Here is a 17,565-nt window from a genome sequence, read left to right as displayed (position 1 = left end):
CTTACTATGTAAATAAAAACACACATACGTGCGCACACACGCACACACACACGCCCACACACACAAACACACTCACACAAACACACGCACACACACATACATATATATATATATTGTTAATGACAAATTGTATATGACACTCGACCTTGCGCGCCTCGGGTTGGAAAAACGTTTTTCAAGCGGTTTCAAGTAAGGTGATGAGAGGGCGTCCATTGATTTTCCCTCAATATAGCGTGACGTATTCTGTGGATCGCCACTTAAACTAAAAACATAAAAAACGGACGCAGCATCCTAAACTCACTATAATATGAAATTTCCATCAAATTCAGGCAACTTTTGGTTTTTTGTCCGAGATTTGTATGGACGGTGTCCACTGTACGCTGCAGCGAACAAGTTCAAGGTCGACCCGTCCAACGTGCAACGCTGAAAGATTATGCGGCTTCGGCATGTGTTGTTAGGGACCAACTTTTTGATGGCTGTGTTAGGGGTGAGCACGAAGAAAATGTATGAGAAATTTGAATGCTTCCATATTTCTTAATTTTCAGCTATTTAAATATCTAACATTTATAATGTGTGTGACAGTAGTATTTCACCACACAAATTTTATAAACTTGCCGAATCAATCGACACACAAATCATCTAAATCCATTGATTATTGGCCAAGTTATTAGCATTTAAAGTTTGACCAATTTTCGTTGCACTTCCCTGGATTGGCACCCTTCCCGAAAGACGTAGTCCTACGTCAATGCCCGATGGTAAATTTTGTATTTGTTTATCGTGCTCACTTGTTAAGGGAACAATATTTGCACGTAAATATGCTGGTAGTGAAATTTTAGCTCACTTATTGGGCGCAGATAAGGTAGATATACCCTATGTTTACAATTAAATTCAGATGGACAGGGTCAGAAAACATTACCTATCACGATTTTATCAGTAACATTGTAATAATAATCGCACTTTTCAACCTTTTTTACAGCGGAGAAAACAACGGTTCCAAACGGAGGAACTGTCTCATTGGAAGGAACAAAAGAATCAAGCGAAACACATAAACAGGATGAAGCGTCGCATATCATGGATTTTACAGCGAGCATTGATAAAGTGAAAGATGTAAGTATTTATCTGTTTGTGTTCGTAACTCAAATTCTTCGTTTATTGAATATAAAAATAAGTATCAATGTTTGCAAACGTAATATAAAACATTCATAACTGTAAAACGCTACGTTCTTAACACATTGCTTCTTATATTTTACAGTGTGGATGGTATTGGGGGCCTATATCCTCAGAAGGTGCGGAAAAAATTCTATCCAATGAGCCGGATGGAAGCTTTTTAGTTCGAGATAGTTCTGATGACCACTACATTTTTTCGTTAACATTCAAATTAAATGGTTCGGTCCGGCATGTGAGAATAGATCAAGATCAAGGTAATCACTTTATCTTTACGAAGTATAAATAATTCCGTAAAAAATAACTCTTCAGCTGATGACATCCACACTTAGTCTAGATTACCGAAGTCAGTAAAATTTTACTGGGTTTTTGAATTGTGGATCACCCAGTAATCGCTACAGCATTAATTTTTGTTATCGAACTATCAGTTAACTCGAACTGTCAAAATTACTGTACGTTTGGTAATTCATTCGAGTTGCATTCGGCTATATTAACTGAAATAAATGCGAACTTTGTTTTTTTGGCATTTAACTGACAATACAGTTATTTTTTTCTTAGTAAATACCGTGTAAGCCAGTTAAAAAAGTTTTGTTAGTGTTGGGAGAGAAATACTCATTTCAATTAAATAATTATTAATTGCACATAAGAAAACACGTTTGGTGAATTATATTTTTCAGCAGTTAAGGATTTGCACTGATGGATAGTGATATTCTTTCAGGAAATAAACACCATCCGTGTTGTCTTCGCATAATTTCCCACACACTGGGGCTGGGGCTTCAATGTTTACTGTTGGGATCGTAACATTGAAAAAGAATTATTAGAAATTATAGCAAGTTATTCAATATCAACGTCGAGCTTACTTCAATCCGTGATATAACATACTTTTCTCAAATGTTTACTGAAAAAAATTTACGAAAAAAAAACAGGGCTTTGGAGTTGGGTTGGAGCCGGCGGCATTTTTGGTAGGTTCCGGGCTCGGAGTTACTGTCAATGGTGTTTTATCGGTGTAATAGAAAGAATAGCTTTGATTTGGATATCAGATACCTCGAAAATGCCTCCGACTCCGACTCGACTCCACTGCCTTGGAAAAAATACTTTCTTCTAAAGCCTAAATATCGATTGCAAAAAATGACAACCTAAAATTTTATAATTCATGATCAGTAAAATACGTTGACAGTGCTGCAAAATTTCGACAATACACGGTGATACTCAAAATTCTGCTTTGGTCACTCGTTTGAGCTAACAGTCATCGTCAAGGCAAGCCATGTCAATTGTCAGTAGCATTTTTGTCAGTGACGAACATGTGCTGATTTGTTTATTAGCTAAATTTGAAATGAAATTAAATGGCTTGAGCAAAACAATTACATGAAGCCATTAAAGTGAATAAGCATCTACGTCCTGAACCGCTTGGATAACAGTAATGTGTCTCAGAATGCAAGAAATTACACTTTCTGTTACCAGGTGAATCTTTGTCATTGACGGAAAAATGAATGAGTTTTTGACAAAGATTTTTTTGAGGATCAAGTCTATCCATTGACTATGTGAAAAACAATTTTGTCAATATCGCGCAAAAGTCTGTCAATGACAATGACAAATCTCAGCACTGACGTTGAGTATTTCGACAAAATTTAATGTCCAGGGAAAATCTATGATTACTTTGTGTACAGTAATTATAATTACTGACTTTTCGTACAATACAGAAAATTTAGAACTTTCTGGCTTTCTCAGTAATTATAAATTATGTGCTCAGTATTTTACAATAAACGTTACGTTCTGAATGTCAGTAATTCCGCTAGATTAAAAGATTTGTTTTACGGTTCAAGCCCAGTTGAAGAAAATACCAAACAACTAAATGCTGGATTAGTATGTCACTTTCATATATTTTCTCGTAAACTGTGGTTTAAAAAGTCCAAATTAAGAATTTCCTTTTAGGCCCCAATTAGCCCTTTCCCGCGCAGAAGTGTTTTCATTGTTTTGATATGCAAAAAATGTGTTTCTGAAAAAAAGTGCTAAAACAAAACATGTCTCATTAAGCCTAACATTATCGAATTCGTTAAAAAAATGTTTTTACCCTTCTTACAAAGAAGGGTATAGATATCACTTGAAAAACCGACTATCGATCCGAGGCCCGGAGGGCCGAGTGTCATATACCATTCGACTCAGCTCGACGAGATCGGAACATGTCTGTGTGTGTGTGTGTGTGTGTGTGTATGTGTGTATGTGTGTATGTGTGTATGTGTGTGTGTATGTAACGAAATGAATGCGCTCACGTTTCTCAGCAACCGCTCAACCGATTTGGACAAACTCGGCGCCAAATGATAGGTCTTGAGGTCCCATTGAACGCTATTGAACGGTTTTGGAATCGGTGAACCGGTTCCGGAGATATGGTCGGAATAAGATCAGGTGAATATGGGCCTTCACGCTGGATTTAACGGAAAACGTATCAAAACCATCATGCGACACATCAAATTACTACAGAATTCAAAAATAAGATCAATGCAAGTCGTGTTAAGTGTTCCAGACCACATTGGACACACTTGGACATGTTCCGGGTACCCCGGGGAAGTTGCTTGAATATGAATTGAATTAAAACCCATTAAATCACATTAAAATACGATGATAAGGTGATTGGTAGCCTCACCAAATAGACTACATCCGGATATATTCCGGGTACCCCCAGGCAGTGGCGTAGCGTCACTGGATGACACGGGGGTGGGGGGCTTGGTCACTGATAATGACAATAAAATAAATAAACTTGAATAAGTAAGAAGGGTCTGATCACACCATAGGTGGATAAATTCGGGTTTTTTTTTAATAAAATCAATAGTATTTTAATTAAAGCGAGAGAGAAGGATTAGTAATTCCCATATGATTCCATTACCTTATTAGCCTATCCTTGACAGACACGCGTATTTCGTCTACAGTGTGCAGACTTCTTAAGTGTCTTGTACTAAAGTATTTTCATTGTTTTTCAATAGTTAAACATTTGAAACAACAAATGTCGATAGGGGACGGGCCCGACATAGTGGTTAGCATCCATGCCTCTCACGCTAAATGTCACGAGTTCAAATCTCACCCTAAAAAAGAGTTGTGTCCTAGACACGACCGCAGTATGACGTATGATGTTTGTCATGAATTTTTGACTATTATACTTACCATATGCGTGATAATGTTTGCACCATTGAGCAATGTCAAAATTAAAAAAAATCTCAAAAGATTCCTTTTCGAGATTTTTTATTTATTCAAAGAAGGGATGTTTCTCAGAACCTTAAACTATGTTAATCATTGATCGAGTTTCCACTTGCTGCAATTATGGCATCCACATGCTTCCGGAATGCACGGCAGGTTCTAATAATGTAGTCTGGATCTATTTCTCTCCAGGTACGGGTCAATGTTTGTCTGAGGCTTGCCTTGGCCTTCATGATGCGCCATATTGAGTAATCTAGCGGATTAATATTGGGGCTGGATGGCGGCCACATATCCTTCGCCTAGAACGGAAGATGTTCCTGCAACCACTTCTGAGTGCGGTTCGAGGTGTGGCACGGAGCCCCATCTTGTTGAAATACAACATTTGGCTTCGGACCGTACTGTTCTTTGATCCACGGAAGAACATACTTACTTAAAAGTCCGATGTAGACCTCCGTGTTGACCTTGTCGCCTTCTGGAATGAACACCGGGTCCATTTTTTGCCATCGGAAGCCACCAATCCAAACACCATAACGCTAGCAGGATGCTTGGTCAGATACACGTTCTTGTGCTCGTCGGCCACGTCTTTTACTGAAAGAGAATTAATATACCGGTCGGTTCTGGAATTTGATACGGGATCGACGGTAAATATGCCCTCGTCGGTGAACAGGATTACCGGATTTTTTCGCTTAAGGAAGTTCAAGATTTTCTTGCATCGTTCGACTCGTAGCTCCCGGATGCGATTGGTAATCATGTGAGTTTTTTTTTCCGTACCCTCGAGGTCGCCCCGCAATCTTCCTTTAGGATCTTCCGTGCCGTAAAGTCACTGATCCCGTGTTCCTTTGCCATTTTCTTTATTGAACGCACTGGATTCAAACGAATCTTCCTTTTGATAGCAGCAATAACCCTCGGAACCCGAGCTGACCTCGGACGACCTCCCAAGTAGCATTTCTTATTTTATTGCACTCTATTAGTGGTTATTGAGATCAATTTTATAAAACCGTCAATAAAATTAATAACTCCAGCACAACCTTTTGATAACCGCTATAAGATCGTCTTACAGCTTAGTGGACCACTCTTGATAAGGTTTATGAAGTATGTTTGAGAATCATAATAAAGCTGTCTTAAAACCTTTTGTCATAAAGCCTCATACTCTACAAAAGTTTCTCATAGCCTCTTTAAGAGCAATATTGTATCCAAGCAGCTTCATTACGCTTTGGTGAAAATCAGTTATAAATCCAATTTAATTTTTATTGCATCAAAGCAACCGCCATAAATTAGCTTGTTGTTGTTCTGTTCTGCTGAAACTTTTTTTTCCAAATGGAAATCTTTAGCGGAAAAAATAGGTTTGAGTGTTGGTGTTAAGATTACCATGAAATCAATTTTGTTTCATGGCGACATTAGTGAAAATCTTAAAGAAAATATATGACTTTTTAGAAGTTCCAAAACATATGCGCTTGAAATGTTAACGTGTATATTGGGATAATATGAGCGTTAAATAAATGCGCCTCCAAAATAATTCAAGTTAACAAAGAAGATTGTTTCAGAAATCAAATGAACTTGATGGAATCACCTTAATTTTACAGAAAATAGATCTCAATACATAAATTCATACCAATGCACACTGGAAATCATTTCGGATCATTATTTTATTGAAATTTCTTGGATTTTATTCCAAGACTAATGGCATTTTCATAATGACAATATGGTGACAGAGGACAGCAGGCAAGAAAAACACCAAGCGCAATTTCTTAAAATGTCTAATGCTTACATTGCACACTGGGTCAGGAATGCAACCTAGCTGAGCAAAATTAATAACTCCGAAACGAAGCATTTCCGCGACTTGGTGTCTTCGGCAAAATTTCTCATCATAATAAGGACCATCTATTGACATAAACAAATAGTTCAAAACTCTTCCGCAAAGATGGTACCACAATCTAACTTCTTTCTCTGACGTTTTTGAGGCTTGATGTCTTGGGCAAAGTTGTTTATCTTGACAAAATGAACAGCTCTTTCTAAAGAACTCAACTAATTGCAACACAGAAACCACCATCAAGATAGCGCTATAACATGTTATAACTCTGTAGTCTGAACGTACTATAAGACGTTAAATTTCCACAGTGTACTAGTTCCAAGTTACATGAAGTTAAAGAAAAAATGTCGAAAATATGGTTTTTTCTTTCTGTTTCGGTTTTTTGCTTACAACTATATAATCACTCCTATTCTGTATTTCGTTTCGAACGAAATTCTCATACAAAAAAATATTTTTTTGTATGAGAATTTCGTTCGAATCGAAATACAGAATAGGGGTGAATGTTATATTTTTCTTTTATGCAAATACTTTAAATAAATAGCTTTTGTGAAGAAACATACTGGATTAAGCTTAAAATTTCAAAGATATTGTTGAAAAAACGAAAAAAAAAACATTTTTTTAACTTTAATATCTCCCAAAGCGCAAAAAATCGCAACCTGACATTTTTAGCAAAAATTAAGCAATACTCGATAAACAAAATATCAAAATTTGAGAGAGGTGTATTTTGGTGTTTTTTTTAGATTTCTTCATTTCAGTGGAACATGATTTTTTTCTATAACTTTTTTTAATGCATGCAAATGCAACTTATTCACCGAACCGTTTCTTGATGTGTATGTCGTATTGGATGCTAGATAAAAGCTTCTTTTATCGATTTATGTGCTGAAAATACCTGGGAATGTCTTTACATAACCGTGGGGATGCAAAGAGAAAGTCGACGAAGAGAATCTGTCAATATTACTTAGGACCTAATGCAATGTTCAGCTTGAATTATTATTTTTTATTTGAGGGCAAATGTATATTCCTATTCTACGGGTGCAACCGATGAATTTTTCAAACATTTGGAAAAGTTTTGAATGGTACATTAACCTTTATGAAAAGTTATGCGTGATTTCAACCTTTTTGTCCTAGGACCATGTATATGCGAGCGAGAACGGAAGAATTATAGAGATTGCTGACGTTTTTCTTACGCACACTACGTCGCGTATACGTATACACGAAATGTTTTCATGCTCATGCTAACAATTTTGTTGATTTTTTTTGTGCTCCGCTTGGAAGAACCGGAAAGTTTTGATTCTTTTCTATGTTGTAAAAATAAACCGCCTATTTACATTTCTGACAAGTTGCAACTGAATGCTTATAATTGTTTTAAAATAACTGTTTCATGGCCAATTGGTTTTATTGCGCTTACTTATAAAGCAACAAAAGGATTTATTTTTGGGTTTTATAAGAGCAATTCATATTACTTTTTTTTATACTTCAAAGCAATCATAAAACCTTTCATAAGTGAAAATAGCATAAGCATCAGTTGGTTTTTTCATTAGCTTTATAGGGGTTGTGTAGATAGCTATAAGAATGTTTCATGACTTGCATTGTATATGACCGTCATAAAGCTGTAGGTAATGGTTGCAGCTGCAATAAAACCTTTATAAATTTTGAATATAGCCAAGCAGCTCTAGATTTGTTACTTGGGCTGTGGCCACCTTCGCGGATAGTTGTCCTTTCTTTTCTCGGTCTAAAACCACCGGGTCACTCCCACGGCGATTGAAATGTCTTTTTGTGACATTTGCGCGTGGGACATATCACGAATACGCTGCCACTTCGTCATGGTGCAACTGTCGAACTAAGTAAATCATTTTCTTTTATACACAGTCTACTACGGTATGAGCTATAGGTTACGTGCATGCAAAGAAAACCAAGGCATTCAAGGTTGCAAATACTGATTTCAGCTAAAATAATGTTTTTCGGAATAATAAAACCAAAGATGGTATGATGGCATGTTTTACTTGTAACTTACAAGAAGAGGTTACAAAGTATGCGTTTGAAACATAAAACCTATAAATTTTGCTTTCTATGAGTGACAATCAGCGATTTTCTGATCGCTGAGTGAGTGCGTGCGTGAGTGAGTGTGTGTGTGAAAAATCGCTGATTGTGACTTTCATGAAGTAAAATAAACAGGTTTAATATGTCAAACACATTCTTTGCATCCTATTCTTGTATCCTACCAATTCAAAATATGATCATGGCATCTAATTATTTCATAATTAAAAAAAAACATTGTTTTAGCTGAAATGAGTATTTGCAACCTTGTTGAATGCACAGGTGAAATGGGAACCTTATTTGTACGATGGTGCATACATTATCACGCATACGGTATTATTATGAATGGGGCGGGGCAGAACGTATCTTTTGTGCAGAATATGGAGAAAAGGATGGACTTTGGATGTTAATCTAATTGCATATATAGAGGTACCAGATATGTTTTACAGTCAGTTGTTGGTAATTCATCGAATGTATGTCTTCTCTTAAGCATTTTTTTTAAATTTTAGCTCTGCGTGTAAAAATTTGTTTTTACTTATAAGGGCTGTTCAGACAGAGGTTAAGGGGGGTGGCAATTATCCACAGCCCATACAAATTAAAAAAAAAATGTATGGACAATTGTCTACGCAGGGGGAGGGGAGTCAAGAATCCAAAAAAAAAACTGTCTACATAGTTAATGAACAGCCCCTAATTGTGGTTTGCTTAATATCCCGTTCACATTACAGCCTATATCACGTAATATACACAGTTCGAAAAAGTAGTGTAAATTTCTGTTCAGTATGATGCACATAAATGGAACGTCACATATCATATAAGTTTACATTATATATCATGTAAAGTTCTGACACATTTCATGGAATGTAGCAAATATTGTATACAAAAGCCCATCTTTGTAAACAATATTGTTTACAAGTTGCTCGGTTCGTGAGACGAAATACAAGTTTACGTGAATGAATGTTTACATCACAATTAAAATTGAGAATTTTTATCTGTGTAGGTTGTCTTGCAATGAGCACTCATACATAGGATTTCCAGTGAAAAGTAGATGTATGAGTGCTCATTGCAAGACAGCGTATATCACGTGATATACATTGTAATGTGAACGGGGTATAAAATTTATTTCCCGGAAAAAAGTGATCGTCAAAGTCCATTTCTTTTTTGGGTTGTTGTTAAGGGGGGAGGGGGTTTTACATAATTTTCCAAGTCTCATGCCTCATTGTGGTGGTCATGGTTACACCGTGATCCACCTTTAGCCGCTGTCTTGGTCCTGCTTGCTGCAGGACCTAGTGCCACGCCGTCCGAAGCGGTTATGAGCAGAGGCAGGAAAGCAGCGCTGTTTTATATCTTTTCAGGTCCAAGCAGAATGATTTGCAACCAAGTGGTATTCGTTTATGATGACTGGGTTGAGGAAAACGTTTAGTTCATGAAAACACTAATAAAATTATCATATGCGCATTTTTCAAAAGTTTTTTGATTAACAATTGGAAAGTAGTTTCAGCAGATTTGTTAAGCAATATTCAATCAATTGGCGTACTTTAATTTCACCTATAAATGACAAAATTACAAGCGTTCAAAACCTAACACTATTTAACCACACATATTTTTTGATTTGTACCCCAATATAGTCGACAAAGACGTAGTTCTACGTCAAAAAAGAAAAGAATCAAGGTTAAATATGGATGAAAATAATGAGCACATAATCAATGCTGCCTATTTTATGCTGTAATGATTAATCTAATTTTAATTTTGTCGACAACTCACCCAATGGCGTCAATATTCCACTGCCTAAGACATCATAAAACAATTTTATGTCCAAGATTCCTCGAATAGGTCGATGGGGGTAGGGATGGGGGCAAACCAAAAAAAAAGGACGAAAAAAAAAACAACTCATTTAGCGATAAATAAATCATGATAATAATACCTTTCAACAACATTCTCTATCATTTTATGTCTGTTTCAGCATCTAAGCATTGATACAACTCTATGTATTGAACATTTTGTAATTAAATTAAAAAAAGTAGCTGGCCGTAGCCCACCACATCCATTTCCCCTACACACTTAGAAATTTTTGCAGAAATCTGTAAAATTTTACCTTAAATAGTTACAGGAAAACTGTAAAATTGTTTACCGAACGTTCAGCTGTTGAGATTTCGGTAAAATTTTATAAAAATCTGTAAAATAACATTAGTGTGTATAATCCTTAAAAACTAAAAAATATCATATAAAACCACTTCTGCTATAATAGTCAAACCAGCTGAGGGCTGAAAGTCTCTATAATAAAGCAAAAGAAATAAGAAAGAACTTCTGCTATTGGTTCCGTAGGGGTGCTAATCTTGCCCCTGGTGTCTGACGTTTTCAGACACCCGGGGCAAGATGAGCACCCCTACGGAACCAATAGCAGAAGTTCTTTCTTATTTCGTTTGCTTTAGTATAGAGACTTTCAGCCCTCAGCTGGTTTGTTTATTATAGCATAAGTGGTTTTAAATGATATTTTTGGTTTTTAAGGATTATAGGGGAAATGGATGTGGTGGGCGGTGGCCAGATTTTTCAGATATAATCCAAAATAGAATCTAGATTATTTAATACTCTAGTAACCTCAAGTCCGTGCTCTGTCACAATGTTTCATTGTGATTAATCAACACTCAAAGGGGTAAAATATCAAATTTAGGGTGAATTTGAAAGAAAGGGAACTTGGAGTGTAGATCGCACTGGTTGCTATCGCTATCAGTTTATTGATAGTTATTAAATATTTCAAAATCAGTTTTGGAACGTTGTTGAAAGGTACGTATAATACCGCATAAAAGTATATCACCTCCTTTTTCTTTTGCTCCAAAAAAGTTCAAACAGCTGTAACTTTTTCGGATTAATATAAACTTTCCTGAAATGTTAGTTGCCGTTGGTCATGTATCCCAAACTTATCGGAATACTTTTGAGTTTGATTGACAGAATTTGTATTAAGTTTGGGCAATTTTAGTATAACTCATATTTTTTAAACAACAATATTTTAAACAATCATTCAACACGAAAAAAGTTACATCCGTTTTATTTCTTTCACCATACGAAAAAAAAAATGCATTTTTCATTCATTTTTTTTTGTATCAGACGGCGAAAACAATAAAAAATATGAATCTTTTAAAACCAAATGCATATAAAAGATCTCTGTTTACACAATTTTAGATCATTTGGTTTACTATGCTCAAGGAAATTGCAAAGCTATACAAAAAAGAGGTGTGAACTTCTCAAAAGTTAAGACTAGGATTTTTTTTATAGTGAAAAAAAGTTACGAGGTACTTTTGTCCGGTATTAGATGCTTTTGTCCGGTATTAGAACGGGTGCCTTTTCTAGAAATATTAGACTTTTGAAACAAACTTAAACTGTGTGGTGATCTAGCACCGTCTACCCTAATTGGAGCACATTCGGTTCCATTGGTTAAGTGCTAAAAGTGTTGATGTCGTGGGTTCAATCCATATTGACTGGGATTACAGTTGAATATACAGAATATATTGCAAGATCTCCTAAAGTAAAGTTGTTGTTTCATTTAAATAGTGCTGTAAAATTAATTGTCATAAATGGTAGCAAAAACGCCTTTTTAAAAAATGTCCACAAGCAAACTAAAGTTTGAACACATTTTTATGTGGATAGACGAGGGTTACACGTGATATTTAGCCATACATACGAAAAGCATTGGGATCATAGCCAAGTGTGCTCCTAATAACTACGTTACATTTACTTATTATAAGATATTTCAATCTAATTTATGATTTGGCCCAATGTCACCAAACATAAGGTTTTACATTGGTATATTTTTCATTTAATTTTAGAAAACTTAGATTTCAATTTCGATCAACCATTTCCACATTTCCACGACAATCTTAAATATATCATTGATCAATATTTTCACATGCTAAAACGTGAATGTTGTAAGGTAGTTGACGAATATTTTTTTGATATTTTGGCAGATGGTCACTCCTACTTACGGTAAGTTAAAAGTAACACTTCGTCCTTTGGTGTTCTTTGATATTTAGGGTTTAGGTCTCTGCCTGATGTCCGCCATCCCCTATTAAACGGAAACCATATACGAACAATATCCAGATAGGTAAATGGATTCCACATATAATATGAATGATACTCCCAGCACGTCGTTAAGCAGTTTTTATGGTAATTTACTATTAGGTTGGTCGTAACGTTGCAAATTCCTGGTTGATCGAATCAGGTGCCACCTCGCACAGGTGTAGCGACAAAAGTGCTTTCACTAAAATGGAACACGATTCGGGTTCGAGTGTCATTGTCGGGATAACAGTGAAAATCGCGTATAAGGCATCGTCGATTGCTTGATTAAGTGCGCGGGTGACAGTGGAGAGACAGTCGAACTCACCCTGCGGGGTGTGCTGTATGTCCCCACTCTAAAGGGAAATATGATTTCGATTGGAAAGCTCGCGTCAAAAGGTGTCCGTACTGTATATGACAGCACCGGCTGCAATCTCGTGTACGACAGTACGATAGTTGCGGTTGCGGATAAAGTGAGCGATATGTATTGGCTACGAGTCGTGGAGGATCGAGTGGCGTTCTTGGCGTTCTTGGCGAAATACGAAGACACGATTTGGCGACGGGTCTAAACGTTGTCGATTGCGGCATCCGGTGGACCTGTGAATGCTGCATCGAAGGCAAAACGGCTCGGCCATCGTTCCCACAGGATGCCGAGAAGACGTCGACCAAAGTGCTGGATATAATCCACAGTGATGTTTGCGGACCAATGGAGGTGGCAACTCCAGGAGGATGTAGCTATTACATGACCCTGATAGACGATCATAGCCGTTATGCTTACGTATATTTTTTGAAAAAGAAGTAGGAGGTCGAGGATAGAATTTGCGAGTACGTAAGATTGGTAGAAAATCGCCTCGGGCGCAAACCGCGAATTATCCGCTCCGATCAGGGCGGAGAGTATTCCAGAAAGGGTCTACGAAAATTCTACGCGAAGGAAGGGATTGAAGCGGAGTACACCGCAGCATACTCACCTCAACAGAACGGGGTTTCTGAGCAAAAGGACCGGTCGTTAAGCGAGATGAGCCGGTGTATGCTTCTGAATGCAGGTATCAGGGCTGTTAATTTTCATATCATTCGATTGAAGATGAACCAATACAACCATTCAATCAATTCTGTGAAAACGAATTCTCACATGACCATATTTTGAAGAGGCAAATTTAAGGTAGATGTCGACCCAATTTCGTGTTGTTGTCGGGTGAATTTTGGGTTTATGGGGCATAAAGTATGATTGTACTTGCCACACAATTATACTAATGCAAAAATGGTACAGGCATCGAAAGCTCTCAATTAATAACTGTGGAAGTGCATCTAGAACACTGAGTTGAGAGCATGCAAAAAAGCTAATATGCCATACGCAAAAAGCTTGAAATGCGAGGAAGAAGAAGAGAAGTTTCTCAAATGAGAATGATCCATGCCTTCGTCAAATGACTAAGCAACTGTTCCCCTTTAATAGAGGATAGCTGCTTTTCTCATTTTCATCAAAAATGTTCAATTGATTTTGAGAATTTACAGCACTGGCAGGTATGCATAAACGATTTTGGGCTGAGACAATAAACACCGCTTGCTACCTGCCGAAACGTTTGCCATCTACGACCGTCGGTCGTACGCCATACGAGATATGGTATGCCCGAAAACCAGATTTGAAGTACCTGCGGTTATTCGGATGCGTTGGATATGTACTGATTTCGTCAGCGAAATGAAAGAAATTGGACGTCAAAGCTGTGAAAATGACATTCGTTGGGTACTCGGCCTATCATAAAGCGTACACGGACGGGAGGAATCCGAATCAGTCGGGATGCCCGTTTTCTCAGGACTTGGTGTTGGATCAAGTCCTCATTGATCAAAACGTGAAGGAAAATTGGTGAGGTAGCGAGGAAATCGAGTGGCCTGTTGATAAAAGTGACGAAACGAGAAGAACAACCCCACGGGGTGGATGATACTGTGGCGTTCAACCATCCAATCCTCAGCGGTGACTCGGATGGTCGGACGATGCTTGGATGCTCGGCTACTTACTCGATAGTACGGGGATTGAAGGGTAACTGGAGAGGGAAAAGGGAGAGGGAGAGCTGAGAGAGATGATTACTCTACAATAAGATATTCACTTTTGGCAGGGGTGAGCACTAACTGGCGGGATAATAGTGTAAACTCTCATTCAATAGGGCTGTTCTTATATAATAGAGTGGCCTATATTTCACAGATACAAACTCCGAAGGCGATTTCTATGGCTGGGACGACGAAGATGACGGCTGGCCACGAAGTTTTTGGCACGATAACGACAACGACTGGTTTGGTGGACTGTGGAACGACGATGACGTAGGTGATCCGGTGCATGTAAATGTCACGTCAGCCGCATCTCCAGCCGCTCGTCGTTCACAGAGGACAACGGCAGGTGTTCCACCGATAAGGTATTCTGAGGGAGTGAATTCGGTGAAGCAAACTTTCGTTGAACCAAAGTCGTATAAAGAAGCTGTGTCCGGTCCGCAGTGTGCCGAGTGGAAATCGGCGATGGAAGATAAAATGCAGTCTCATCGTGAAAACGGAACGTGGGAGCTTGCGGAATTGCCAGCAGAGCGGAAAGCTATCGGATCAAAATGGATATATAAATGTAAGGTAGATGATGATGGCAATCTCATCCGATTCAAAGTGCGGGTGTTGGCGCAGGGCTTCTGCCAAAAATATGGGACAGATTACGATCTGATTTTTGCTCCCGTAGTAAAGCAGATAACGTTCCGGACGATGGTGATTGTGGCAAGCCAGCGGAAGATGTTGACGAAACATGTGGACATAAATACTGCGCATCTTCATGGGCAGCTACAGGAGGAGATCTTCATGCGCCAGCCTTCGAGGTATGAGAGTGGTAAGCCGAATGAAGTCTGCCGGCTGAGACGCCGCATTTACGGGCTGGAACACGAAGATCGACGAGGTGCTGAAACACATGGATTTCGACCAGTCAACGACGGACCAGTGTATTTATATACGCCAAAGGGTGGGTAAGTGCGTCTTTGTGCTTATTTATGTTAACGATGTCATTGTTATCTGTTACACTGAGGAGGAGTTCGCTGAGGTCTTCCAAGGACTGAAACAGAACTTCACGACTTTCCTGTACCTAAGGGGTGATAAAAAGAAGCTTGAGTGTTTTGTGGACGCTGACTGGGCAGGCGATGCCAGTCAGCGTCAAATCAAACGCTGGATACTTGTTTAAGTTCGGCAGTGGATTCATTGGATAAGGCTGCCTTAAGCAGGAGTGCGTGGTCTTATCTAGCACCGAGGCTGAATATGTGGCCCTTGCAAAATGCCTGCAAGAGACTAAGTGGATCCAGAAGTTTATGTTCGACGTTGGTGAGCACCTGGTTAATGAGGGCAACCAGATTTGCATTGCATTGACTCGAGGAGACCGAGCTGAACGCAAGGCAGGCTCCATTAACACATCGACACGAAATACAACTTCGTCAAAGATATGGTTCGAGACGGCATCGTATAACTGACATATTGCCCGACCGAGCACATGGAAGCTGATTTTCTGACGAAGCCGTTACAAGCTGTGAAACTGCAACGACTACTGGAGGCGTTTGGCCTCAAGCTATTCAGAGTTGAGGACGAGTGTTGAACCCCCCGGTTTGACTTGCAACGACTGTACGAAAGCCCTTCAGGCAACACTGCTTAACGTCATATCAAATGTTAAAGAACGCCAATAAATTCACTCTTGTCTGTAGCGAACTAGCGTCCACACGTGTTAACTTATTTCCTCTACTGAGCCCTCGTTTCTACAATTCTCTTAACCTCAACACACGAGACTGACAAATACTATACATACATATGAGGAAAAATATAACTCCGGAACAGTGTTGGAAAAGTTCGCGATATTTCACGAAGTTCACCAAGGGAAAAGTTCGCGAGTCATAGTGAGCTTACGCGAACTTTTCCATCACTGCTCCGGAGACGAACCAGTCCAGGGCTGAACGTCTCCTTAATAAATATAAAAAAAAAATATAACTGGTGGAGGAGCTAGCAAATTTCAATGCAAAGCTATTTGTTTTATGTAAATTAAACAATCCGTTTTATGTTTATTTATTTTTCAGGTGCATTCTCCTTTGGATCGTGTGCAAAATTTAAATCCCGAACAATAATGGAATTCATCGAAAATGCCGTTGAGCATTCTAGGAGTGGTAGATACTTATTTTTTCTACATAGACGACCGGAACATGGACCGTTACGCGTGCAATTGACTAAGCCTGTATCCAGATTCAAACACGTACAAAGCTTGCAACACCTTTGCAGGTAGGATATAATTTGTCGATGCATATTTATTGAAGAAAAGTTTTTTACTTACCTCGTTTTCACCGTTTTATCAATAGGTTCGTCATACATAAAACGATAATAAGAAAGGATTTAATTCAAACACTACCATTACCACGGAGATTGCTAGACTACCTAAATTATAAAAATTGCCTTTCGGAACGTGTAGAAGTTGACATGACTTCTCATTTCGGACAGTGTGTCGGTGACTTTTAAAATGTATATTATTTATAATAAAAGTAAATGTGAATACTAGCAATCCTATGAAACGTAATCATTTGTTTGTAAAATTTAGTCAAAACTGATCGATAGAATTGTGATTTTTTTAATGGACGAATAAGGTATAATAAAATTATACTTTACACGACGATACATTTTTGTATTTGACTTTATGTTTGAATAAATAATAACTACCGAAATAACCTTACCCCTTCTTTGAAGAATGACCGCAAACTTTGTTGATACGGTGATAACTAAACACTCTCCCTTAGCTGTGATAGCTTTCACCTAGATTTTGGTGTGAGTAAGTGTGGAGAAGCTACCCTCCACAGGTTTAAGGAAAGAAGTGCGTCGTTCAGGAATAATGCTCGGGAGTAAACATTGATTCCAATCTAAATAAGAATAATAAAAGCATGAATATCGTTATTTCCGGTCACGTCCATCTTCACCGTAACTAGGGATAGGGAAGGAAATGTTTTTTCCCTTGATTTGTTTTCCGTCGATCTTGTTTTCCGTGCTACCGACGCCAGGGAGACAGCTCCCACGCCTGGACCCTACCTATCGACCCATAAACTCATGAACCGGGGATCAACGGCTTCTCTTCCCGGCGTGATCAGAGATGTTATGCGTCAGAACATCCCGGCGACGCCGACTGGGATTGGAATTAAACCCAGGCCTGCTGGGATGAGAGGTAATAACGCTTACCACTGCACCGCTAATCGTTAAATAGTCAAATATATCAGTTAAAAACAAAATGTGGTATGGGGCTGTTCATTAACAACGTAGACAGTAAAGAAAAAGTGGGA

General features: G+C 38.3%; 1 protein-coding gene across 1 annotated transcript; it reads left to right on the top strand.

Annotated features, from left to right (window-relative positions):
* The first annotated feature begins 974 nt into the window (after positions 1-974).
* LOC135714930 (suppressor of cytokine signaling 7-like) lies at positions 975-16,912 on the top strand. The gene is made up of 4 exons (XM_065238325.1): positions 975-1,107; positions 1,253-1,421; positions 16,324-16,522; positions 16,600-16,912. The coding sequence occupies exons 1-4, from the start codon at positions 1,072-1,074 to the stop codon at positions 16,754-16,756; spliced, it is 561 nt and encodes a 186-aa protein (XP_065094397.1). The 5' UTR covers positions 975-1,071; the 3' UTR covers positions 16,757-16,912.
* Positions 16,913-17,565: the final 653 nt, after the last annotated feature.

This window comes from Ochlerotatus camptorhynchus, unplaced genomic scaffold (assembly GCF_037179485.1).
Source record: "Ochlerotatus camptorhynchus isolate MF236.1 unplaced genomic scaffold, CSIRO-AGI_Acam_v1.1 ptg000765l, whole genome shotgun sequence".
In the NCBI taxonomy this organism is placed as follows: domain Eukaryota; kingdom Metazoa; phylum Arthropoda; class Insecta; order Diptera; family Culicidae; genus Ochlerotatus; species Ochlerotatus camptorhynchus.
The sequence above is the reverse complement of the archived record's forward strand: the minus strand, read 5'-3'. Positions and strand labels throughout refer to the sequence as shown.